Consider the following 27,133-nt stretch of genomic DNA (forward strand, 5'->3'; position numbering starts at 1 on the left):
TCCCCAAAAGAGTCCTTTCTCTTTTTTTTAAATAGACTGGTGTTAAAGGGCTCATTTTGGTCAGTCTTTGTGGCATGGGGTTAGAATAATTGGGGTCAAGTATTTACTTAGAGAACCTCTGGGAAAAGACAGCAACCTCAATTACCTGATTAACTTTAGTGCAGTGCTTCTCAAACTGTACTGTTCTTGGAATCACCTGAGGATCTTACTAAAATGCAGATTCTAATTCTGCGATAGGGTCTGAAATTCTGCATTTCTCTCTCTCTCTTTTTTTTTAAGTAGGCTCCATGCCTAGCATGGAGCCCAACTCAAGGTTTGAACTCATGACCCTGAGATCAGACCTGAGCTGAGATCAAGAGTCTGACGCTCAACCGACTGAGCCACCCAGGCACTCCTAAATTCTGCATTTCTTATAAGATCCTAGGTGATGCCATGTTGCTGGTCCTTAGACCATACTTTGAATAACAAAAAACTTTAAAGGACCATAGAGCTTCCTGAAAATCTCAAAAGAAAATGTTATGTAGTAGTATCCCAGGAAAAGGAAGGCAGAACAATTTAAAAGAATAATCATGACTCCGAATAGTATTTATCAACCAAGAAAACAGAAAGGCTTCTGTTACTGAAACCAAATAATGACCAAGAATTATTCAGTCCACAGATGCAAGAGGCTCAGCAAACCTCAAGTAGGATAAATATAAAGAAAGTCAAAGGCAAAGAAAAAAAAATCTTAAAAGCAGCCAGAGAAGAAACATATGTTATCTTAAATGTATCATTAACAAAATAAACTGAAAGTTGATTTTTCAATAGAAATTATGGAAGTCAGAAGACAAGGTACTGATACTTTTTTCTTTTAAAGATTTTATCTTTTTATTTGTCAGAGAGAGAGAGAGCACGCATACAAGCAAGGGGAATGGCAGGCAGAGGGAGAAACCGGCAGAGACAGAAGCAGGCTCCCTGCTGAGCAAGGAGCCGGATGTGGGACTCAATCCCAGGACTCTAGGATCATGACCTGAGCCCAAGGCAGGCACTTAACTGACTGAGCCACCCAGGCATCCCATACTGACACTTCTAAGGTGCTGAAATGGGGAAGGATGAAAACCCTGCCAAGCAAGAATTCTGTACCCACCCAGTGAAAAAAACAAAAATTATTTTTCAGACAAAATGTAACAAAAATTCTGGATGAATTCAATGCCAGCAGACTTAGACAAGTTTATGATACATCAAGTAATGGCATTCATTCATTTACTCAAAAGCCTAGGGACGCCTGGGTGGCTAGTTGGTTAAGCATCTGCCTTCAGCTCAGGTCATGATCCCAGGGTCCTGGGTTCGAGTCCTGAATCAGGCTCTTTGCTCAGCAGGAAGCCTGCTTCCCCCTCTGCCTGCAGCTCCCCCTACTTGTGCTCTCTCTTTCTTGCTGACAAATAAATAAATAAAATCTTTAAAATAAAACAAAAAAAAGTCTACTGTGTGGCACACACTACTGTAAATGCTGGGGCTACAGACAGACAAGGTTGTTATTCTAATGAAGCTTATATTAAATTGGAGTAAGCAATCAACAAATAGGGACACACTAAGAAGGAAATCAAGAGTAGCACTAGAGGGAAAGGGGTTAAGGACACGTGAAGAGGGTTTATTATTATCCTCTCCAAAGAGGTGAGTTTTGGGGGGTAAGGGACTAATAACATTTACTGATCATTTACTATAGGCTAAGAATTAACTCTAAATGCTTTATATGTCCTTATTCATGTTTGAGCCAAAATCTAAAGGATGAGAAGGATCCGATCACACAAAGATTTGGAAGAAGGGCATTCCATAGAGACAGGATAGCAAGTTCAAAGCCTACAGAAGGAAAACAAGTTTGATATGTTTGATGAACAGAAAGAAGGATAAGTGAACTAAAATATACTGAGCTAGGCCCAAGAATGAATCAAGTTAAGGCTTATGAAATAGGCAGAGGTCACACACAAAGCATTTTAGGCCCTGGTAAGGCGTTTGAATTTTATACAAATGGCAGTAGATGACTACTACAGAATTTTGTTTGTTTGATTTTACAGGGAAGTGCCATGATCTGACTAACATTTTAAAAGTATCACTTTTGGCTGTTGTATGGAGAGTGCTTTCAAGAGGTTAGAGTAGAAACTGGAAGACTAGTTGGGAGGCGACTACAGTAGTTCATGGCAACAGTGATGGGGCTTGGGGTAAAGCTTCAGCAGAGGAAACATATAGGGGGACAGATTTAGGATCCACTGAGGTAAATATGCTTTGCTAATAGACTGAAGAGGGTGGGAGAAACAGAGAATAAAGGATGACGGGGCCTGAGCACAAATGGTGGTAACACTCAATGGGATGAGTTTCTACTCAAGAAATGGATAGCAGTGTCATTTACAAGAACAGGGTGTTGATGTTAGTTTCCTCACTCTGCCTCTCTCTCTTTTGTTTTTTTTGGTGGGGAGAAAGTAGGAGCAGCAAATCAAGAGTCATTTCTGTTCAAGGTAAATCTGAGAGGCCTCTTAAAACATCTAATGCAATATCAAGTAGGCAACTAAATATGTAAGTCTGGAGGTCAGGCACAAGGTCAAGGCCAAAATTATTTGTTGGATGAATACACCACAGATTCAAAGTTGACTCTAGCTGAAGTCAGTCTGGGGGAGAGGGCACAACTTAACTCACACCCAGGCCAAAGCACAACCTCTGAGGAGATTCCTCAAAACCCCTAGGCCTCCTAAATCTTAAGAACTCCAATCCAGTCTACCCTTTCTATTTTCTAAATGAGGAAAGATAAGAAAGACTGTCTTAAGCCAAACAGCTAAGAGTAACCACTCAAGGCTAAAACACGTAAATCCCCTTATTTCCAATGTAACATCGCCCCTACCGCACCCCAGCCCATCAAATCCATGGGAGCAGCTCAGCCATTACTAAATATCTCATCCCTCACTTCATATACATACTGGTTTGTTTCACATGTGCTATGCAAGAGTCCCTCCTTATGTACAGCATTGCTTCGGACATTTCTTCAATATTTGTCTTCTTATATATCCTTTCCTTTTGAGCAGGTTATACCCTCTTCCCTTGGACTCCATATCTCAGATTAGCTCCCCTTTCCCATATTGCCTCAAACTAGAGCCTACAATGTTTTCAGATACTTAACATTAAATCTCCTTTTTCCTACTTAAAGATCAGTAAGAGGCTAACCACTGTTTGAATCAGTAGTCTCCAAGGGAGGAGAGTGAGACTACTATCCAGAGGATACACAAAATGATCCACTGGAGTATGAAGGAAAAACATTAGAACTTTCATTTCTATTTATACTTAATTTTTCTTTTACAATTTTATATTTTATATATTTTTATAACATATAATTTTAGTACTTTAGTACATGCATATTATACACACACACACACACATTTGTTGTCAAACTTTTTTTTACTATAGGGACCACTGGCTAAAATGACAATAGCACACTGTCCCTAGGTATTGGGATTAGGGACACTGCAGACATCTGAAAGGTAAGAGCTAGGCAACACTGTTCATCTTTTGTCTCCCCAAATTAATGCAGACTAAAAAGATATTCAGGATACTCTCCAAATAAAAAAAGAAAAGAAAAACTGAAGGTACTCCTAGAAAAAAATCTAATTATTAAATCTTTTCCCCCTCTCCCAACTGGACCAAGAAATAAAAAGTTTGGCTGTAGAAAAATTATTATAATTACTGTCAGTAGAGTAAACTGCTTATCATTTAATGCTTGCTTGGTGTTCATTATAATAATTATATACTCTACTAAAGGCTTACTTGGTTACTTGTTATTAGTAGTAAATACAACTTGTAGTAGACACATGCCATTTTTTAAGGCTACCCAGATTCTAAACACTATTATTATGTTTGGGCAATGCAATACTTTATGAAATAGAGTTCTTCCCTCAACAGAAGCTGGAAACTGCCACACAGTATAGTTGCTTTCTCAGCCTCTCTTGGGCCTAGAGGTATGGGTATATCATCTAGGTTCCCCCCAAGAGACACATCCTTGCCCAACCCTGAACTAAAAGCAGGGGAGTAATAATACATCCCAGTTTCCAGAGGCAGTGGCTGCAAAAGCTCCAGTGGTGGTGTGGAGTGTCCATTATCCCTGGTGTTGGTGGTGCAAACTGAGGGGTCTATCCCAGTGGCAGTCCTAGTGGGATCTTCCAAGGGTGAGCTCTGCCATATGATTTTGGGTATTATTTCTGATTACCTATCCTTCCAGTTTGGTTCCCCAATCCTTCCACAGGTTGGGTAGGCTACTCAGAACCACAGCTGATTTCTGTTGCTTGTCACTAAGAACACTAAGTAACCATACATGCTCAATTTTAATAGTTTATTTTCATGTAATTTGGTTTTGACAACACAGTTCTTCAGTGACACTTCCTTTAAAACAAACCAATCTTTCAAGTATTTATTCTATACCAATGCGCACAATTTTGCAAAATGTTTTATACTTTTAGAAAAATTAATTTTCCAAAAAAATCAAAGAGAAAATAAAAAAAATACATGAAGAAAAATGAAAATGGAAACGCAATGGTCCAAAATCTTTGTGATGCAGCAAAAGCAGTTCTAAGAGGGAAGTTATAGCAAGAGAGAACTACCTCAAGAAACAAGAAAAATTCCAGTCTAACCTTACAACTATAGGAACTAGAAAAAGAAGAACAAACAAAGCCCAAAATTAGTAGAAGTGGGGAAATAATCAAGGTTAGAGTGAAAATAAATGGAGACTAAAAATGCAAAAAAAAAAAAAAAAAAAAAAAATCAATGAAACCAAGAGCTAGTTCTTTGAAACAATAAACAAAACTAATAAACTTTTAGCCAGACTTACCAGGAAAAAAAAGAGAGGACTCAAATAAGAAAATCAGAAATGAAAAGAGGAGAAATACAACCAACACCATAGAAATATAAAGGACTATAAAATAATAGTATGAAAAATTACATGCCAGCGGCTCCTAGCTGGCTCAGTCGCTATAGCATGTGACTCTTGATGCTGGGGTGGTGAGTTTGAACCCCACAGTGGGCATGGATATTACAAAAAAAAAAAAAGGATCCATATTGGGGAAGAAATAAAACTATTCTCAGATGACATGATACTTATGTACAGAAAACCCTAAAGACTCTACAAAAACCTATTAGAATAAATGAATTCAGTAAAGTTTCAGGACACAAAATTAAAATACAGAAATCTGTTGTGTTTCTATACTAATAACAAAGTAGCAGAAAGAGAAATTAAGAAAATCCTATTTATAATTGCACCAAAAATATTAAAATACCTAGGTGAAAGACCTGTTCTCTGAAAACTACAAGACACTGATGAAAGAAACTGAAGATAACACAAACAAATGTATACTCATGGATTGAAAGAATTAATATTGTTAAAATGATCATACTGAATCCACAGATTCAATGCAATCCCGATCAAAATACCAATAGTATTTTTCATATAACTAGAATAAATAATCCCAAAACTTGTATGGAACCACAAAAGACCTCAACTAGCCAAAGCAATCTTGAGAGAAGAACAAAACTGAAGGTATCACAATCCCAGATATGAAGATATACTAGAAAGCTACAGTAATCAAAACAACAGGGTACCGGAACAAAAATAGACACAGAAATCAAAGGAATGTGTTAGAGAGCCCAGAAATAAACCACAGTTTAATGGTCAATTAATCTATGACAAAGGAAGAAAGAATATACAGTGGGAAAAAGTCTCTTCGATAAATGGTGCTAGGGAAACTGGACCACTTTCTTACACCATACACAAAAATAAACTCAAAATGGATGAAAGATCTAAATGTTTAAGACCTGAAACTATAAAACTCCTAAAAGAAAACACAGGCAGTAATCTCCTGGACATTTGGCCTTAGCAATATATTTACAAATGTCTCCTCAGACAAGGGAAATAAAAGCAAAAATCAACTACAGGGACTACACCAAAATAAAAAGCTTTTGCACAGCAAAGGAAACCATCAACAAAACAAAAAGGCAACCTACTGAATGGAAGATATTCGCAAATGATATATCTGATAAGGGGTTAATACCCAAATATTTAAAGAACTTATACAGCTCAACACTGAAAAAACAAATAATCTGGGGACGCCTGGGTGGCTCAGTTGGTTAAGCGGCTGCCTTCGGCCCAGGTCATGATCCCAGGGTCCTGGGATCGAGTCCCGCATCGGGCTCCCTGCTCGGCAGGGAGTCTGCTTCTCCCTCTCTCTCCCTCTGCTTGTGCTCTCTCTGTCAAATAAATAAAATCTTTAAAAAAAAAACAAAAAACAAATAATCTGATCAAAAATGGGCAGAGGAAAAAGAAAACCAAAGCTGGTGACATCACAATTCCGGACTTCAAGCCTATTACAAAGCTGTAATCATCAAGACAGTATGGTACTGGCACAAAAACAGACACATAGATCAATGGAACAGAGTAGAGAGCCCAGAAATGGACCCTCAACTCTACAGTCAACTAATCTTTGACAATGCAGGAACGAATATCCAATGGAAAAAAAGACAGTCTCTTCAACAAAGGGTGTTGGGAAAATTGGACAGCCACATGCAGAATGAAACTGGACCATTTCATTACACCACACACAAAAATAGACTCAAAATGGACGAAAGACCTCAATGTGAGACAGGAATCCATCAAAATCCTTGAGGAGAACACAGGCAGCAACCTCTTTGACTTCGGCCGCAGCAACTTCTTGCAGGACACATCTCCAAAGGCAAAAATGAATTACTGGGACTTCATCAAGATAAAAAGCTTTTGCACAGCAAAAGAAACAGTCAACAAAACCAAAAGACAATCGACAGAATGGGAGATGATATTTGCAAAGGACATATCAGATAAAGGGCTAGTATCCAAAATCTATAAAGAACTTATCAACCTCAACACCCAAAGAACAAATAATCCAATCAAGAAATGGGCAGAAGACATGAACAGACATTTCTGCAAATAAGACATCCAAATGGCCAACAGACACATGAAAAAGTGCTCAACATCACTCGGCATCAGGGAAATCCAAATCAAAACCACAATGAGATACCACCTCACACCAGTCAGAATGGCTAAAATTAACGTCAGGAAACAACAGATGAAGGCAAGGATGCAGAGAAAGGGGAACCCTCCTACACTGTTGGTGGGAATGCAAGCTAGTGAAGCCACTCTGGAAAACAGTATGGAGGTTCCTCAAAAAGCTAAAAATAGAGCTACTCTACGACCCAGTAATTGTACTACTGGGTATTCCCCCCCAAAATACTAAGGCACCCCAATGTTTATAGCAGCAATGTCCACAATAGCCAAACTACAGAAAGAGCCCAGATGTCCACTGACAGATGAATGGATAAAGATGTGGTGTGTACACACACACACACACAAATATTATGCAGCCATCAAAAATGAAATCTTGCCATTTGCAACAACATGGATAGAACTAGAGCGTTCCATTATACTAAGTCATTATGCTATTATGCGAAGTCAATCAGAGAAAGACAATCATCATATGATCTCACTGAATGTGGAATTTAAGAAACAAGGCATAGGATCATAGGGGAAGAGAGAAAAAAATGAAACAAGACGAAACCAGAGAGGGAGACAAACCCTAAGAGACTCTTAATCTTAGGAAACAAACTGAGGGTTGCTGGAGGGGACGGGGATGGGGGACTAGGGTAACTGGGTGATGGACATTGGGGAGGGTATGTGTTGTAATGAGCACTGGGTATTATATAAGACTGATGAATCACAGACAAATAATACATTATATGTTAATTAATTGAATTTAAATTAAAAAATTGAATTTAAATTAAAAAATAAATTTAAAAAAAATGGGCAGAGGACCTGAATACACATTTTTTTCTTTTTCTTAAATTTTTAAAAAACTTTATTTATTTGTCAGAGAAAGAGAGAGAGAGAGCGCACAAGCAGGGGGAGCAGCAGGCAGAGGGAGAAGCAGGCTCCCTGCTGAGCAAGGAGCCCAATGCGGGGCTGGATCCCAGGATCCTGGGATCATGACCTGAGCCGAAGGCAGACGCTTAACCGACTGAGCCACCCAGGCATCCCTACACAATGTTTTTTCAAAGAAGACATACAGATGGCCAGCAGACACAGGAAAAAATGCTCAACATCACTAATTATCAGGGAAATGCAAACCAAACCACAATAAGCTATCACTTCATACTAGTCAGAATAGCTAGCAACAAAAAGAAATAACAAGTGTTGGTGAGGATGTAGAAGAAAGGGAACCCTCATGCACTGTTGGTAGGAATGTAAATTGGTACAACCATTGTGGAGAACAGTATGGAGGCTCCTCAAAAATTAAAAAGAGAAATACCATACAACCCAGTAATTCTACTAATAGGTATTTACCCAAAGAATATGAAAACCCTAATTCAAAAAGATATATGTACCCCTATGTTCACTGCAGCATTATTTACAATAGCCAAGATATGGAAGCAACCTAAGTGCCCTTCAATAAATTAATGGATAGAGAAGATATGCATATATATAAATTACTCAGCTATAAAAAAGAATTAGAGGGGCGCCTGGGTGGCTCAGTCGTTAAACATCTGCCTTTGGCTCAGGTCATGATCCCAGGGTCCTGGGATCGAGCCCCGCGTCGGGCTCCCTGCTCAGTGGGAAGCCTGCTTCTCCCTCTCCCACTCCCCCTGCTTGTGTTCCCTCTCTCACTGTGTCTCTCTCTGTCAAATAAATAAATAAAATCTTAAAAAAAAAGAATGAGATCTTGCCATTTGCTACAACATGAATGGAGCTCGGGGATATTGTGCTAAGTGAAATAGGTCAGTCAGAGAAAGATAAATTCTGTATGATTTCACTTATATGTGAAATCTAAAAAACAAAATGAACAAACAAACAAAACTGAAACAGACTCCTAAATACAAAGAACAACTGGTGGTTGCCAGAGGGGAGGAGGGTGGAGTGATGGGCAAAATAAGTGAAGGGAATTAAGAGGTACAAACTTCCAGTTATAAAATAAGTCATGGGGATGAAAAGTACAGCATAGGGAATATGGTCAATAATACTGTAATAATGTGGTATGGTGACAGATGGTGACTACACTTATTGTGAGCACTGAGTAATGAATAGAATTGCTGAATCACTATGATGTGCACCTGAAACTAATACAATGTATGTCAACTATACTTCAATTAAAAAAATTTTTAGGGGGCACCTGGGTGGCTCAGTTGGTTGGGCGACTGCCTTCGGCTCAGGTCATGATCCTGGAGTCCCTAGATCGAGTCCCGCATTGGGCTTCCTGCTTGGCGGGGAGTCTGCTTCGTCCTCTGACCCTATCCCCTCTCAGGTGTTCTCTCTCTCTCATTCTCTCTCTCTCAAATTAAAAAAAAAAAAAAATTAAAAAAAAAAAATTTTTAGGGGCACCTGAGTGGCTCAGGTCATGATCCCCGGGTCCTGGGATCGAGCCCTGCATGGGGTCCCTGCTGCATGAGAAGCCTGCTTCTCCCTCTCCCACTCCCCCTGCTTGTGTTCCCTCTCTGGCTGTGTCTCTCTTTGTTAAATAAATAAATAAAATCTTTACAATTTGACAGAGAGAGGGAAAGCACAAATGGGGGGAGGGGCAGAGGGAGAAGCGGACTCCCCGCGGAGCAGGGAGCCCGACTTAGGGGTCAATCCCAGGACCCTGAGGTTTGTCACTTGATAACAGATGGCCAGAAATCACAATGTTACTAAGAAAAAACATCACATAGTTACTAGGCTAAGGTTTTCCTTAGACAACTGAAGACTTGCATAATTATCACTTATAAATACTGAACATATATGGAAAGCCTACTTCACTGTAAAGAGTTTAAAATTTCTTTTATTAGCAAATCAAGATCCTACTTTGAAATTTTGCACAGACCTAGAAATTCTCACTGCCACTGGTTATGTTTTGAAGGATTTTTATTTTTTTTTAAAGATTTATTTATTTGAGAGAGAGTGAGCATAAGAGCAGGGGTAGGGGTAGAGGGAGAGAGGAGAGAGAATCCTCAAGCTGACTCCCTGCTGAGCCCGGAGCCCTAAGGCGGGCTCAATCTCAGGCCCCTGAGATCATGACCCTGGCCGAAATCAAGAGCTGGGTACTTAAATGACTGAGTCACCCAGGCGCCCCAAGGGACTGACTTTTAACACATGTAACACCATCTCTCTTACCCTCTATGACACCAATTAAAGAGGGTCTGAATGCTTGACTTTGATATCAAAGGGAAATATATTCATTGCTATTATCCTTGAGAATGTTTTGACTGAATTCTATTTATCACTGAAGTCCCAAGGGTGTCCACTAAACCCAGTCACACAGAAGTCAGTTGTCATTTTCAAAGCTAAGAAAGTGAATAGACTAAATCATTCCTGTTTTAACTGTCTCATTCACTCACTTATCAATTAATCCATCCACCCATCCACTCAATAAATTCTCAAAGGGCATTTGACATTGTACTAGGTATTGTGCAATAAAAAGAGAAAAAGACAGAACTCTCTATGGTAGGCGGAATCCTAAAATGGTCCTCCAAGACTTCTTACCCAAATCCCTGGGACTATAAATATGAAATATACTCTGATTATGTCCCATACGTGGCAGAAGGGATTTTGCAGATACAATCAAAGTTACTCATCAATTGACTTTGAATTAAACTAAAGAGAGATAATCTGGTTAGACCCAGTCTCATCACACAAGCCCTGGCTGGTAGCAGAAGTCAATGATTCTAAGCATGAGTATTTGACACACCACTGCTGGCTTGAAGGTAGAGAGGGCCACTGTAAGGAATGCAGGTAGCCTCCAAGATGCCACAGTGACCTGAAGCAGACAACCAACAAGAAAATAGAGACCTCAGTTTTATAACTGTGAGGAACTGAATTCTGCCAAACCTTGAATGATCCTGGAAGCAAATACCTTCCCCCAAATCCCCAGATTGTCCAACACATTGATTTTGACCTTGTGAGACCCTGAGTAGATAACTCAGCTGAGTCCAGTCTTCTGACCTATAAAACTGTAAGATAATAAATGGGTGTTGTTTTAAACTAATATATCCTGGTATACTTATACACAAGTTTCTTTGGCATTTACATCTCAGAGTCTGGAATTTCTGGGTCATAGAGTATGTGTATTTTCAATTTTGCTAAGTATTTTCCAAAGTCAACGTATCAATTAACATTCCCATCAGCCTTGTATGTATATCCCCAATGCTTTACCTTTTTCCACTATTTGGTATTGTCAGTTTTTTGAATAGTACCTCGGTTTGGTCTTTCCATTCCTTTGATTACAAATAAGGTTGAGTATTTTTTCACATATTTATCAGTCATTTGGGATTCATCTTTAGTACGTACCAGCTTAAATGTCTCCTCAGTTTTCTACTGGGTTGTCTTCTTGTTCGTAGAAATTCTATACATATTCTAGATATCGTTTGGTGTGTTTACTCGAAATCTTTTCTTTATTCTATGGTTTATCTTCTCACTCTCTATGATGTGAGATCATTTTTTAAAATCTGTATTTAGGGGCGCCTGGATGGCTCAGTTGGTTAAGCATCTGCCTTAGCTCAGGTCGTGATCCTGGAGTCCTGGGATGGAGCCCGCATTGGGCTCCCTGCTTAGGGCGGGAGTCTGCGTCTCCCTCTGCTCCTCCTCCCTGCTCATGCTCTCTCTCTCTCAAATAAATAAGTAAAAATCTTGAAAAAAAAGTTTAAAACCTGTTTTTAATGGAAAACATCTATTACTTAGTTTTTGTAAGAAATAAGTTTAATAAATCAGTTAAAATCCTTGGTTTAAGACTTTCTTCAGGGACACCTGGGTAGCTCAGTCGGTTAAACATCTGACTCGTGATTTCAACTCAAGTCTTGATCTCAGGATCATGAGTTCAAGCCCCAGCATGGGCTCCACACTGGGTGTGGAGCCTACTTTAAAAAAAAAGGGGGGGGGGAGATTTTCTTCAAATAATAAAGCTCTAGAAATTTAAAAGAGCGAGGAAGAAAGTTAAAAGTGAATAAGGAAAAATCTTAAATTTTTAGGACTAGTTATGATTCTAAAATTAGTTGCATTGCATTTGATATTGCCGGCTACTTCAGGAACTCAAAATAATGTTCCTTTGTGTGAATTACCATATTTACCATATTTTTTTCTAAGCTTGAGTGGAGTAACTGCTTCCTAAGTAAACTGAAAAAAAAGTAACGAACATGTATGATACTCCTCAAAAGTCGTATTTCATGTTATATTTGATAACATTAACCATCCAGCCCACAGACACAAGCACAGTAGAAAGAAACAGAGCCTGAGAAACCCTTGGCCCCTTGTAGTACACTATGGTGTATTGCTGCCATTCCTCTAGTCTCAACATTGATTTAGTGGTGATCCAAGACATATCATCTGAACCCACCTGAAGGTGCCATCCTACAATTCACCCTTCCTATTTTATTTATTTATTTTTTTTTTAAGATTTTATTTATTTATTTGAGAAAGAGAGAGAGAGAGAGCACATGAGACAGGGGGAGGGTCAGAGGGAGAAGCAGACTCCCCGCCGAGCAGGGAGCCTGATGCAGGACTCGATCCCGGGACTCCAGGATCATGACCTGAGCCGAAGGCAGTCGCTTAACCAACTGAGCCACCCAGGCGCCCTCACCCTTCCCATTTTAAAAAAATGCCAGTAGAGTCCAGATTTCCCCCTGAAACAAATTTAAATCTTATTTCAGATGCCTTTATACCCAACAGCCATGATTTCCCCATGGTCTCTGCCCAACTATATAAAGCATGCGTGCCTGTGTGCATGTGTGTGTGTGTTGATAAATAACAGGTCTTTTTACCTCAGTCTTCCCTATTGTTTTTTTTAAGATTTTATTTATTTATTTATTTGAGAAAGAGCATACAGGCGCGAGCAGGGGAAGGGGCAGAAGGGGAAAGAGAGGGAGAGAATCTCAAGCAGACTCCATGCCGAGGCCAGAGCTCCATGCAGGCTCAATCTCATGACCCTGAGATCATGACCAGAGCAGAAACCAAGAGTCCCACAAGTAACCAGCTGAGCCACCTAGGTGTCTTCCCTATTGTGTTGGTATAATAAAAGAATTGGGCTGCTTGTCAGGCAGAGGAGAAAGGAAGAAGTGTGTGGATAAGAATACATTAGAGCTATAGGATTTCTCATTTCAAATAGAGGTAAAGTTGTAAGAGGGATATGAATGTTATTTCCTGAGAAATATGCGTATTTTCATAGCAACTTTGTTACAAAGAATAGTGGTATATACAATATTATATCCATACTTCTGAAACTGGGACATGAATTGGCAGGGGGGGCAGTGTTAGAGAAAAACAACGGAATAAACATTACAGAAACTTATTTGGTTTGGTTTATCCTAATGGCTGGTAATTTGAAGCCACAGATTTCTTCTCAAAACAAGCATGAAAATGTAGAGTGGAATTCTTAAGAAAATTCCAAGACTTCAAATTTCAAGTTCCCTACTGAAGCAATTTCAAGCTCTGCACCCCAGACCTTCTCTGAGGTGAGAGGTACTCCAATCTTTATACAGAGAGAGAAATACGTGGGAGACCATAGCTTTTAGGTATAAACAGGTTTGAAATGTGAGTTAAGCCAACTTTCATGTTTCGGAAAAAAATACTAGGTTTTTGTGTGTGGCCTATAAACCTAGCCAGGCTACATACAATATGTAACACTATTTCTATGAGGAACCGCTTTTGAAATTTTGTTTGTAAACTGTTTAAGTTTTTATTTTTTTATTTTTTATTTTTTTAAAGATCTTATTTATTTATTTGACAGAGAGAGAGACAGAGCGAGAGCAGGAACACAAGCAGGGGGAGCGGGAGAGGGAGAAGCAGGCTCTCCACCAAGCAGGGAGCCCGATGCGGGACTTGATCCCAGGACCCTGGGATCATGACCTGAGCCAAAGGCAGATGCTTAACGACTGAGCCACCCAGGCACCCCACTGTTTAAGTTTTTAAAATTGCATATTATTTGTTAGAACAATTCCACTTCTAGGAATTAACCCAAAGGAAATAGTAAGAGATATAAGCAAAGAATTATATTTTAAAATGTTCATAGTGTTATTTACAATAATGAAAAATTTGAAATCGCCTAAATGCCCAATAAAAAGGATCTGGCTAAATATAAAGATTTAATTAAATACTCTGCAGCTATTAAAGTTCTTTTATAAGAAAATGTTAACAGACATGATACAATATTTCTAAATGCTATAAGATGGAAAAAAGCAAACTACAAAAAGCTGATACCATGTTCTTCAATATATATGTACATGCATTTAAAAAAAAAAAAAGAAAAAAACCCTGGAAGAAAAAACAAATGAACAAAAGCCTGGAAGAATATGTCAAAATGTCCACAGTGGTTATCTATTTAGTAGAACCATTCCCTTTCCCTTTCCCTCCCTTGTGTATTATTTTATCAGATTTTCCACAGTAAACATGTATTATTCTTACAATTATAAAGCAGTTCAAATTAAATATATACGGGTTATATATAAGCACAAAGAGCTCCCAATTCTTTGCTACCAGCTGATTCTATGACAGAAGATAGAAATAGAAAAAGTAAATCTTTTCTCCCTGAATTCATTTTCTTCTTGCAGAAAAAATTACATTCTTCAAGATGCACTGAGTACAGAATGAAGAGGTATCATCTCTCACCTATCAGAATGACACAGATCAAAAGGAATGAGATCAGCGGGTGCAAAGTAAAGACAACTCATGCATTGTTGATACAAGTCTAAGCTGAACAATCCTTCTAGAAGGACAATTTTAGGGGTGCCTGGGTGGCTCAGTCATTAAGCGTCTGCCTTCGGCTCAGGTCATGATCCCAGGGTCCTGAGATCGAGGCCCACATTGGGCTCCCTCATTGGCAGGAAGCCTGCTTCTCCCTCTCCCACTCCCCTGCTTGTGTTCCTACTCTCGCTGTGTCTCTCTCTGTCAAATAAACAGATAAAATCTTTAGAAGGACAATTTTACAATGTGTATAAAAAAAAAACCAAAATTGTGCACACCTTTTAGCCAATCAATTATATTTCTAGGAATTTATCCTGAGGAAATAATTGGGCAAGTTTGCAAATATACACCTACTAGGCTATTCTCAGGAATACCGTATGTAACAGTGAAAGTTGAAAGTAATCACAATGTACATCAAGAGGGTAAATTAAATGACAGTGTATCTGTACAGTGTACTACCATTAAAAATTATGCTACTGGGGACACCTGGGTGGCTCAGTCAATTAAACGAGGGACTCTTCGTTTCGGCTCAGGTCATGATCCCAGGGTCATGAGATCCAACCCTGCTGGCTCCATACACAGGGACCTCAGGGCAGAGTCTGCTCAAGATTCTCTCTCCATCCACCCCGCCCCCACTCCTGTGTGTGTGCACATGCTCAATCTCTCTCAAATAAATAAATAAATACTTTTTATTTTTATTTTTTTATTAGAGAGAGAGTACAAGCAGGGGGAACAGCAGAGGGAGAAGGAGAAGCAGGCTCCCTGCTGAGCAGGGAGCCCGATGTGGGGTTCAATTCTAGGACCCCAGGATCATGACCTGAGCCAAAGGCAAACGCTTAACCATCTGAGACACCCAGGCACCCAATAAATAAAATCTTTTTTTTTTTTTAAGATTTTATTTATTTATTTGAGAGAGAGAGAATGAGAGAGAGAGAACACATGAGAGGGGATAGGGTCAGAGGACGAAGCAGACTCCCTGCCGAGCAAGGAGCCCGATGCGGGACTCGATCCAGGGACTCCAGGATCATGACCTGAGCCGAAGGCAGTCGCTTAACCAACTGAGCCACCCAGGCGCCCCAGCAATAAATAAAATCTTAAAAATAAAAATTATGCTAAAGATCTCTATTTTCTGGTATTGTATCTCATACAGCGAAAAAAAATTAGATGATATAGCCTTTCATGATCCCATTTTTATATTTTAAAAAGTAAGAATGTATACATTTTTTTTTTTTTAAGATTTTCTTTATTTATTTATTCATGAGAGACAGAGAGAGAGAGGCAGAGGGAGAAGCAGGCTCCCAAGGAGCAGAGAGCCCGATGCGGGACTCGATCCCAGGACCCCGGGACCATGACCTGAGCTGAAGGCAGACGCTTAACCATCTGAGCCACTCAGGCGCCCCTGTATACATTTTTTTAAAAGATTTTATTTATTTATTCTAGAGAGAGAGTGAGCATGTGCGGGGGGAGGGGCAGAGGGGAGTGAAGAAGGACAAGCTGACCGCCCCGCCCTGCTGAGGGCAGAGCCCTATGTGGGGCTCCACCTCACAACCCTGGAGAACATGACCTGAGCTGAAACCAAGAGTCTGACTCTCAAGAATGTGTACATTTATGAAGAAAATGTTTGGAAGCGTTCCAACCAGTGTTCACTACTAAATTCATCTCTGGTTAGTGGAATTATGAATGATCTTTAATGTCTTCTTTAAAACTTTTCATACCACAATGAACATGTAAAACCTGTAAAATCAGAAGAAATGATTTTTAAAGTCTACTAACCTGAACTGGTCTCATTAATCAAATAAAATTAGCTTTATTGTTTTCTACTCTTTCTTCATTTCTGAGGCTCTTAGACTATTCTTCCTGATTTGAACACCTAACGCTCAGTGGGTGGCAAAATGCATCAAATATATATTAACACCTCTATTAACAAAGATGACATGCTTAAAAATAGGCAGTCTCTGTGAACAAGATCTTATTTCTGAAAGAAAAAATTATATATCCCCCCCAACACTGAGATGCTCCCAAGGATCATGTAATTATGATTAGACCCCATTTGCTGCCACCTCCTCTCTTTGCCTCTGCCTTCTGACCATTATTGCACAGTGTTTTTAGCCCTACACACCATGGTGGCTTACTGTCTTCACGGATATAGAAAAACTTTGCCAAAAGGAATATGATTTAGAAAATAAATAATATAGAAAACAAATTTCAATTTCTAGTCAAAACAGTACGCCCCAACATCACTGTCCAACATAACTTTCTGTAATGATGGAAAGGTTCTACTGTCTGCGCTGTCCAATATGACAGGAAGTGGATCTGTTTAATGTGCTGTGTCCAATGACACATGTGGCTACTGAGCACTTGAAATGTAGCTAGTGTGACTGAGGAACCAAATTTAAATGTTTAACTTTATTATTATTATTTAAGATTTTACCTATCTATTCAACAGAGAGAAAAAAAGAGCACAAGTGCAGGGAGAGGGGCAGTGAGAGAGGGAGAAGCAGGCTCCCCATTGAGCAAGAAGCCTGAAGTGGGGCTCAATCCCAGGACCCTGGGATCGTGACCTGAGCCGAAGGCAGACGCCTAACGACTGAGCCACCCAGGCGCCCCTAAAATTTTAACCACCTACAGCTAGTAGCTACCCACTGAACAGCAGCACTACTCAAGAAAAATTCACAGCATATATATTGTGGTTGATAGAAAATATACATAAGAATCCAAGAGCAATATGATTTCCACTTAAGACCTACACTCCACTGCATATTTCAAAAACTAATGAAATCGGGGCGCCTGGGTGGCTCAGTCGGTTAAGCGTCTGCCTTCGGCTCAGGTCATGATCCTGGAGTCCCGGGATCAAGTCCCGCATCAGGCTCCCTGCTCAGTGGGGAGTCTACTTCTCCCTCTGACCCTCCCCCCTCTCATGTGCTCTCTCTCTCATTCTCTCTCTCACAAATAAATAAATAAAATCTTTAAAAAAAAAACAAAACTAATGAAATCATAATTTTACAGACTGCTACCTTGAAAAATTATAGACTGCTTCCTTGAAAAATTAAATTCCTTTTAGCAATCCTCATTCTTCTTTACCTAAGAAATAAGCATCCGCTTCTTGAAAGTCTCAATTCTTGTGGCTTTAGTAACACTGCATTATCTTGGCTCACCCACTACATCTAAAATTTGTTTTCTTTTCTGGTATAATCTTAGTCTCTCCCTTCTGCCTTCCACTATAGGCTTTTCCCCAAAGCTGAGTCCTTAATTTCTTATTTTCTGTCTTCTACTCAGGAGAGATTTCTCACAGCTTCAACTATGACCCCTATTTGCCTTGTGTGAAACAGCACCATCTCACCATATAACCTTAAAAACATCATTTAACCTCTGAGACTGCTTCTCATTTGTAAAATGACTTAAATGGTTATTATGGTTCCTTCGGCTTTAGGAGTCTTTGAATTCTGTTAAAGGCCTAGTATGGCACTCTGTTTCTGGTTTTTTTCTCAGGCTGATTCTACTTCTTGCCTTTTTAAATGCTGGTGTATCCTGTGATTGCAAGTGACCAACTTTTCCAATCTGTACTGTTTCTCTAAGAATCTCATAAACTCTTCATTATGAGTCTCTGAAATGTATAGGGTACCCTGGACTTCACTCTTAAAGCTCCAGATTTAGGGGCACCTGGCTGGCTCAGTCGGTAGAGCATGCAACTTTCTTGGGGTTCTGAGTTCAAGTCCCACATTCGGCATAGAGTTTACTTAAAGATTAAAAAAAAAACAAGCTCCAGATTTACATTTCTATTCATTGCACAGGATTAACTAGATAGGCTACCAACCCCTTTAAAGGTATCAAGCAAACCGAAGAAATTATGTGCAGCAAACTTCTTTGTCAGTATGGCTTAGTGATCAAAAAACAAGTTTTAGGATTAGATGTATCTGAATTTGAATCCCGGTTTTATCACTTATTAGCTGTGTAACCTTGATCAAATTAATGCTGAGTCTCCATTTTTTCGTATGTAAAATGGGGTTTAAAATAGTACTGACAACTCATATCGTTGCTGTATGCATATGTTTTACATATACAGCTTGGAACAACACCTGAAATATGCTAACAGCTCAATAAATGTTAGCTATTATTATCAATGCATCACCATCTTCCTAGTTCTCCAGATTTAACAACTCAGTCATTTTCGATGCATTGTTCTTTTTTAAAAAAAAAAAATAAATGCAATCAGCATTTGTACATTTTCATTTTCCAATATGATCTCTATTTTTCATTCCTTCAGAGATTTAGATTATTATTGCAGCCACCCAACCAGATTACTAGATTTCTTAATTCTTACAGGTTAAAGCCTCTTCTTTTTTTCCTTTGTATTAGCTAGTATAATGCCTTACACAGAAAAGTTTTGCTATTACTAGATGAGTCAAATAATCTTTACATTTATTTATTTATTCCTCCATTAGATCCCCTGAGCTCTCTGAGGGCAGAAAGTGTTGGTCCTCTTTGTACATCTGCACCTGCCAAATTCCTTAACAAATGTTTGTTCAACGAATGAATGTTGATTAGTCTCCCTATCTCAATCCCAGTAAACCTATCCTCAATCTAGCTTCCACATATACAAAAGGTAGCTCATATACTCTCGAATCCAACCATTTATTCTGACCAAACTGGCCTGACCCCAATATTATCAAGAGCAGTCTCACAGTATTAGTCAGGACTCTTGATTTTGTATCAAAAAATTCTGCTCAAATTAAGCAGAGAAGGGAATTTATTAGCTTGCATAATTTGAAAGTTCAAGGACAGCACTAACTTAAGGCCTGGCTATTGTTCCAAAGGTTCAAACACAATCACCAGAACTTGGTCTCACTCTTTCCATCATTTGGCTCTGCCTTCCATTTATTGGTAAGTTCCAGGCTCACACTGTATTCTCTCAGCAACCCCAGGGTCCAAAGCATGCCTCTTTCTCAATAGCTCCAAAAAAAAATTCAGAATTAACAGTCATGTGTGCTGACTGGAAATGTGCCCATCTCTGAACAATCACTGTAGCCAGAAGGATGGGCTACATAAGATTGGTGAGGCCTGCCTCAGTCATGTGCACACCCTTGTGTTGGGGCGGGGCATCCATAAAACCAAGAGGGGTGATTTCCTAGGAAAACTGGAGTATTGTTATCAAATGAAAGAGGAATGCGTAACGGACTGGCAAAATTAACTTATGTGCCATATACGCTAGGATTTTTTGCATGTTGTCCACCACTGCCTACAATGGCTTTCCTTCTTATTTCTGCCTACCCAAATCCAAGCTACATCCTTTCTGCCCCAAAAAGTCTTCTATGATTTCCTTCTAAGATTTTCCTTGTCTGCTGGATCAAGTTACCTATTCCCCAATAAATATTTCCCCTTTCCTAAAGATCTACCTTTTTTAACAAGCAAGAGTGAAAAACCTCAAGAAAATGTTCCTGATGAATTCTAATCATGTCAAATTATAAATGGTATGGGTAATATATGCTGTTTCTTAGAATATAAACTCTTGAAGGACAGCAGCTCTACCAGATACATTCTATACATTATGAGAGAACAGACTGCATGGCAACTTTGATATATATCTATATCTATTATAATATATATCAGATATATACATTATATATAGATAATATATATCACATATTATCTATAATACAGATATTATAATATTTATCTATATTATATATAGATATATAAAATATTCAAATAATTTTCCTGGCTTTAAATTTTAAAGAATCTAAACAAAACATTTTAGCTAACATAAGTTGTGTCTGAATTCATCAAAGTACCTGATATTACAGGTACACTATGGTTTTGGAGTTACCTCAAACCAGGCTCAAATCCCGGCTAATATGCCTCTCCTGGCCTTTAGCTACAGGTCTTTGAGCAAATTATCTAATATCTCCAAACCCTGATTTCACTAACTGTAAAAACAGCAATAGTAATATCTATCTGAACATTCGGAGGCTATGTGGCATAGCAGAGAGGAAAGAGTTAGATGGACCTGGGCTGAAATTCTACCACTTATACTAGTTACATGACTTTCTCTGAGTGATTCCTCATCTGTAAATTCCCAGTGCCTGTTCATATGTAAAGTGGGGATAATAATGCTTAGTCCATTGGTTGTTTGAGCATTTAATAAGGGAATGTATTTTAAAACACCTAACAATGAATAGCACACTGTATACTCAATAAATGATGATATCCACATTAAATTATCTGTTTAAAATAATTCAGAGGGGCACCTGGCTGGCTCCCCAGTTGTAAGAGTGTGTGACTCTTGATCTCGAGGTCGTGAGTCTGAGGCCACATTGTGCGTAGAGATTATTTAAAAATAAAATATTTAAGAGGTGCCTGGGAGGCTCGGTTAGTTAAGCAACCAACTCCTGATTTTGGCTCAGGTAAGGATCTCAGGGTTGTGAGACTGAGCCTGTCGGCTCCATGCTGGGTGTGGACCCTGCTTAAGATTCTCTCTCTCCCTCTCCAAAAATAAAAAATAAAAAAAATAAAAAAATTTTAAAATAAAATTAATTCAGAGCACAGTAAGGGAAAAATTCATTAGGATTAGTTATTTTTCTTCATAAATAGCTTTGGGTTTTCTTTGTTAGTTAATAAAATATTTCTTAAAAGCAAAACGTGTTAGTCCTAGAACTATTTGAAAGCGGGTGAGATAATGAACCAGATAAACTCCTGTAATCAACTTGTTCTTTAGCTTCAGGCTTAATGTAGTAATACTGAAATGACTCACACCAATATAAAATCACTATTATTACCCATCTCCTGAACAATCATATGCCATATAGCCATCTCCTGAACAGAATCAGGAAATCTGGGGTATGACTGACAATTTTAGATGTTGTCCATCAGAACATATGCAAAAAGCAAGTGGCTGCTCATATTTACCTTAGCAAGAAAGTTTAATTTTTATAACATTCACTAAAAAATACAAACTATCTTCAGTACAACTGTTTCGAAAAAGAGATTAAATAATTAGACATTTACTTTCTTCCATTTTACACTAGAGTGAAAGTTTCTCTGTAAAGAAGGTTCTTGAAGTAGTTTAACAGTTCCATTTATTTTTCTAACACGAGTGAATCATATGTAATACTCATCAATCTTTAATACGTGCACATAGAAAATTATTAAATCAAATTTTAAAATAAAGTAAAATGGAATAAATACAAGACACAAAGTACTATACATTCTTTCATTGCAAAAAAACACTATATCAAAATCAAATACCTAACTACATCATACTATACAAACATGAATAAGGAATTTTTTTTCCTCCTTTGTGTTAAACATGAATAGACTCAGTTTTTAATCTACTCCCTGAGGAAGCTATATTTTAAACACAAGAAAAACATATTATGTTGAACGCCTCAGTCACCAGACATTGTTCTCTACAACTAAGAAAACCAAATAATACCCAATTCCTTATTACCTTTCCTGTGTTCAAAAACATGTATAAAACAAAGTAATGTTTATTTTTAAAAAGCATTAAATACAGACACGGTAGGCAATAAACGTATCTTTTCTTCCCTCAACTTTTCTGGGAGGGCATGAGGAGAGAGAAAAGTACTATGAGCCTGAAGGCTGGCTCTAGTTATTTCCACAAGTTAACTCTCGTAAGTCAACCAGATAAAGGCAGAGAAAGAAAAGTTACAGCCCAGGGTTCACATTAAAAACAACTCTCGAAGAAACGCCAGTGCTCAGATCAACGCTTCCCCGACGACGCAGTGACCAGTGCTGCTCTGATCTATTAAGAGCGAGCTACAATCCCCAATCTTAGCGAAGCTGGCATCCCAAATCTGAAAGGGCCTGCAGAAGCCGGGGCGGGGCCAGGGTCTGCCTCCGCAGCGGCAGAAGTTAAATTTTCTAGGAGAGTAAAACCCTACCCATCTCGCCCTACGGTCCTCTTCCCCGAGAGATGCCGCAGTCCGCCGCCTCGCCCCGGGCTCGGGGTCCGGCCCGCAGGCCTGGGGGGGCTGGCCGGGTTGGGGCAGTCGGCTTCTCCCCGTTACCCGGGTCCCAACCAGGCGCTATGGACCGGTTGCTGGAACTACCCCCAAGTCCTCCCACCGGCTGGAGCGGCCTGGGTCGCGCCCCAGGCCCCTGGTCGGCAGGGATGCCCCATGCCCCACTCACCCGCCCGGGTGGTGTCCGTCAGGTCGTGGTTGGCCGCTCCCCGGGGAAACTCCCTCAGTTTCCGGCCGCTCAGGCTCAGCACCCCGGTCACTGCCGCCTCCTCCAGCGCTCGATCGAGGGAGCGGCTCCACGAACCCGGGCCAGGACCAGGGCCTGTCCCGGAGCTTGGGCCGCAGTTAACACCGGAGAGGTTACCTCCCGATGCTACCTGGCCAGAGTACTCTGCAGCCGTGGCCACAGCAACTAAGCCTGCAGCCGCCATTTCCAACCAGCAACTCTCCAGCCCACGGCTCAGCGCATGCGCTGCCAGAACTGATGGATGGGCGGGGAAAGGGGCAATCTGACCCCGGACGGTTCCCTCGATGGGCAGGGCTGCAGCGCCCCTCCGCGCTCCAGGCGCTCGCGTCCGCCCACATCGAGGATTTCAAGCGAAATTAAAACGGAACTCACATATCTGGAGCAGCCCCTCTTGTAGACTCCCAGTAGCATTTTTAACATGCCTCTACGAAAAAATCTTTCAGACAACGCTCCTCACAGAAACTTCTCTGCCTTCCTCAATACCGGAGGATTAGATTAAGCATTAAATTAAGGCTTCTCAACACTGTTGCTGCTAGAAACGTAGGCAATGAGAGGAGGGAACCCTGGGATACGACCTATAAAAGGTTTTCCCAACTGCTGTCATTCTATACACCAAGTGATCTAGATAGAGACGTGGATTTATGAACTACTATTGTCAGAGGGAAAAATAAGTGCTAAATTGGCTCCCAAACTCATGATCCTCATTGAAAGTGTTATGTTTTGGGTCCTCCCTTTCATAAAATAGATCTTAACAAAAATATACATTTTATTTTATTTTTTTTAAAGATTTTATTTATTTATTTGAGACAGAGAGAATGAGAGGGAGGAGGGTCAGAGGGAGAAGCAGACTCCCCGCCGAGCAGGGAGCCCGATGCGGGACTCGATCCCGGGACTCCAGGATCATGACCTGAGCCGAAGGCAGTCGCTTAACCAACTGAGCCACCCAGGCGCCCCAAAAATATACATTTTAAATAGTATTTGTCCTTTAGGCAAGATTTTATTGTTGAACAAATCAGGATGAACAGCATTAAAGTCTAAAATTTTTGTCTGGAACCAAAATTGAGGAAAAGAAAATGATCTGACTATAATCTAAATGTGGGAATTAGAAATAAAATGGAAGAAATGAGAAAAGACAAAATCATTTACTGAAAACCTGGAAACTACTATTCATTTTAAACCAGTTAGGCCTCATTTACATTGTAGCCAGTCTCCAGCATATTCTTTTACACATTTAAGCCATTCCTACTACATGATGTAAATTCCCCTACAATCAATCGACTAGTATTTGTGGGAAATAAAAGAGGCTGTCAGGGCCCTTTTCCTAGGAGATTACAATCTAATAATCCAGACAAATATACCAATTAGAGAAGAAAAAAAAAAAAAGGCTGAGCAGAGGTAGTGGGGTTAAGCTATCAGAATTCAGAGAAAAGCAATCTGTATCATGGATGAATGGTTTTGAATAAAATCTGAAGGACTATGAAATAGGCAATAGTAGGAAGGTGAGAGCAATATTCCAGATTGGGAGGAGTATCAGCATGAACACACCCAGGTATGATTTATAATGGTCCATGTGGAGAACATTTAAGGCCAAAGCCAAAAAGTTCATGAGCCAGCAAAAGAAAATAAGGTTGGAGATCTTATCATTCAAAGCCTGACTCTTCAATGAAACTTTGATTATCACTTCCCCCAACTCCTAGATGGAAGAGATTGTAAAAACATTTAATCTTAGTGACAAAGTTGATTAGTAACAGTTGCTCAGAGAGTTGTTCTATGAACATTCCAGGATCTTCAGCAGCAAATTCCATGACCGATTATTAATGTCTGTGGTGAGCATGGGTCATTGCAATGGCAAGTGATGTGTCAGCTCAAAAAAATTTATCCATGTTTTTTGTTATTCTGATCTTTCTAAATTGTTCTTCTCAGAAAGATTTTAAGCTATTTAAGAGCAGGACCTCATTTTGTATTTTTTTAAGAAATATTTCAACCTCAAAATATTTCAACTACAGTGACTAAAAGCATAATCATATTCCATATTAATGCTACAATGCTAGTTACCAGATATCTTTATAAAATGCACCATTATGTCATCTGAATTTGATTACCTATTACCTTCCACATTTACACTAAATTCTTCTAACAAGTTCTCCGTAATATGGCCTCATTCTTCCTACCTACCTATACACGTATCTCATAATTGCAACATACCATGCTAATTAATCCTGGTCTCTGAACTTCTGACCAAGTTTATAGACTGTCGTTACTTTGTCTATCAAACTACATTTTAAGGTCATTAATACATTAAACTCTGTAATTACCTTCCATACCCCAGAGCTGAGTATTTTAATAGGAGCTAAGGACGAATGGAAGCAGACACAGATGAGTTACGTACTAACACAGCAGAGGTTATATACTACTATGAAAAAGAAGGCTTGGTTGGAGAGAAAAACAGAATTTTTTTTTTTTAGAACAGGGTAGATAAATCTATAGGTATTTGAAGTCCAAAAGAAAAGCCTGTGGATAGGAGAAATGAAGATGCTACATATACCGTAAGAACAAGTCCTAGGTAAAGAGAGGCTGGAAGAAAAGTAGATCAAGGTATTAACTTTTAAGACCTCTAAGGATTTTAGCTCTCATCTACAAAGGTAGAATATGAGGGAATTCTCATCCTACTCCCTTAGTCTTCCCCATAAAACAAGTGAGAAGATCATCTTGTGAGAATGAGATACAGGAAATGGAATCACTGTGCGGATTTCACCAAAGTGTCTAGTGATGAATAAAGGTGATGAGAAACAGTTGAAAAAAGGCTATGAGCAAAAAGGCTACAGGGGCCTATAACTTATTCTACAACCGCTCTGTGGTTTGGAAGCAGGAGCTGAAAAAAAAAGGCAGTGAGGGTTATTGAATGTTAGGAATTGATATAGAGAACTTCCTACTTCTCTAAAAGTTAACTCATTGAATGAATACCAGGGGCAATAGTTTCACTCAAAATCTGAAGAATTTTCCACCTTTGTATCTCACTACCTCATGCAGAAATAAAGTCCTTTCCCCCTTCTACTCACTAGAAATATGTTGTAGTCACTCCTTTAAGACTCCATTTTTATAAACTCAAAAGCAGTGGGATTACAATCTTGACCAATCTTATGCTCTTCAAATGTAATGCACAGAAACTGGCTTGTTGAATACACTCAATGTTTGGTTCTTCCCTTTCTGACTCCTTTAGTAAGCAGTGCTAATAACTGACTTTTTAAAACTTTATACAAGAAAATTTAGACAATCTTTTCTTTTTTTTTTTTTTAAGATTTTATTTATTTATTTGAGAGAGAGAGAATGAGAGAGCATGAGGGGGGGGGGGAGGGTCCGAGGGAGAAGCAGACTCCTCGCTGAGCAAGGAGCCCGATGCGGGACTCGATCCCGGGACTCCAGGATCATGACCTGAGCCGAAGGCAGTCGCTCAACCAACTGAGCCACCCAGGCGCCCTAGACAATGATTTTCTTCTCATTAGAGCAAAGTGGAAATAGAAGTAAAAATTAGACACATATACACTAGGGAAATAATTTCCTTTTCATCTTTAAACATCAATAAACCTCATCCAAAATACAGCTCAGCTCTAGCATGTTACTACTTCCTGGTTTCATCAAGCTTTTTGGTAATAGATTTGATAGGAGGAACATAATGCAGGGGAAAAAAGAGGTGTTAGAAGTCAACAATTTATTTTTTTAACAGATTTTATTTATTCATTTGAGACACAGAGATAGAGAGCATGAGCAGGGAGAGAGGCAGAGGGAGAAAGAGAAGCAGGCTCCCTGCTGAGCCAGGAGCCCGATGTGGGGCTCGATCCCAGGACCGAAGGCAGATGCTTAACCATCTGAGCCACCCAGGCACCCCAGAAGTGAACAATTTATAAGAAATTCTTTAAATCCTGGGGCGCCTGGGTGGCTCAGTTGGTTGAGAGTCTGCCTTTGACTCAGGACATGATCCCAGGGTCCTGGAATCGAGCCCCGCATCAGGCTCCATGCTCAGCAGGGAGCCTGCTTCTCCCTCTGCCTGCTTGCCTACTTGTGATCTGTTAAGTAAATAAAATCTTAAAAAAAAAAAATCTTTAAATCCCTATAAATAGCCCACAATAGTGTAAAATTCCTATTGTAAATTCTTGGGATTTATTGTTATCA

The 27,133-nt window shown here is 39.5% G+C and overlaps 1 protein-coding gene across 9 annotated transcripts in view; it reads right to left on the bottom strand.

Annotated features, from left to right (window-relative positions):
• LRCH3 (leucine rich repeats and calponin homology domain containing 3) overlaps window positions 1-23,197 on the bottom strand; it is a 120,954-nt gene extending 97,757 nt beyond the window's left edge. For 6 of the 9 annotated variants that reach the window (XR_010406206.1, XM_045903039.3, XM_045903037.3 and 3 more), the window contains exon 1: window positions 22,886-23,196. Coding sequence is in view for 8 of the 9 variants with exons in the window: in XM_045903039.3 (XP_045758995.1) it covers window positions 22,886-23,147 (262 nt within the window). In the remaining variant the exon portion in view is untranslated. Of the gene's footprint in view, window positions 1-22,635; window positions 22,842-22,885 lie in introns of those variants that run through there. The other 3 variants (XM_045903041.3, XM_064574087.1, XM_064574272.1) reach the window with 2 other exon arrangements.
• Window positions 23,198-27,133: the final 3,936 nt, after the last annotated feature.

The sequence above is a fragment of the Mirounga angustirostris genome, unplaced genomic scaffold, assembly GCF_029215605.1.
Source record: "Mirounga angustirostris isolate CCGP_5_RB_7025 unplaced genomic scaffold, mMirAng1.0.hap1 SCAF_1, whole genome shotgun sequence".
Classification (NCBI taxonomy): Eukaryota; Metazoa; Chordata; class Mammalia; order Carnivora; family Phocidae; genus Mirounga; species Mirounga angustirostris.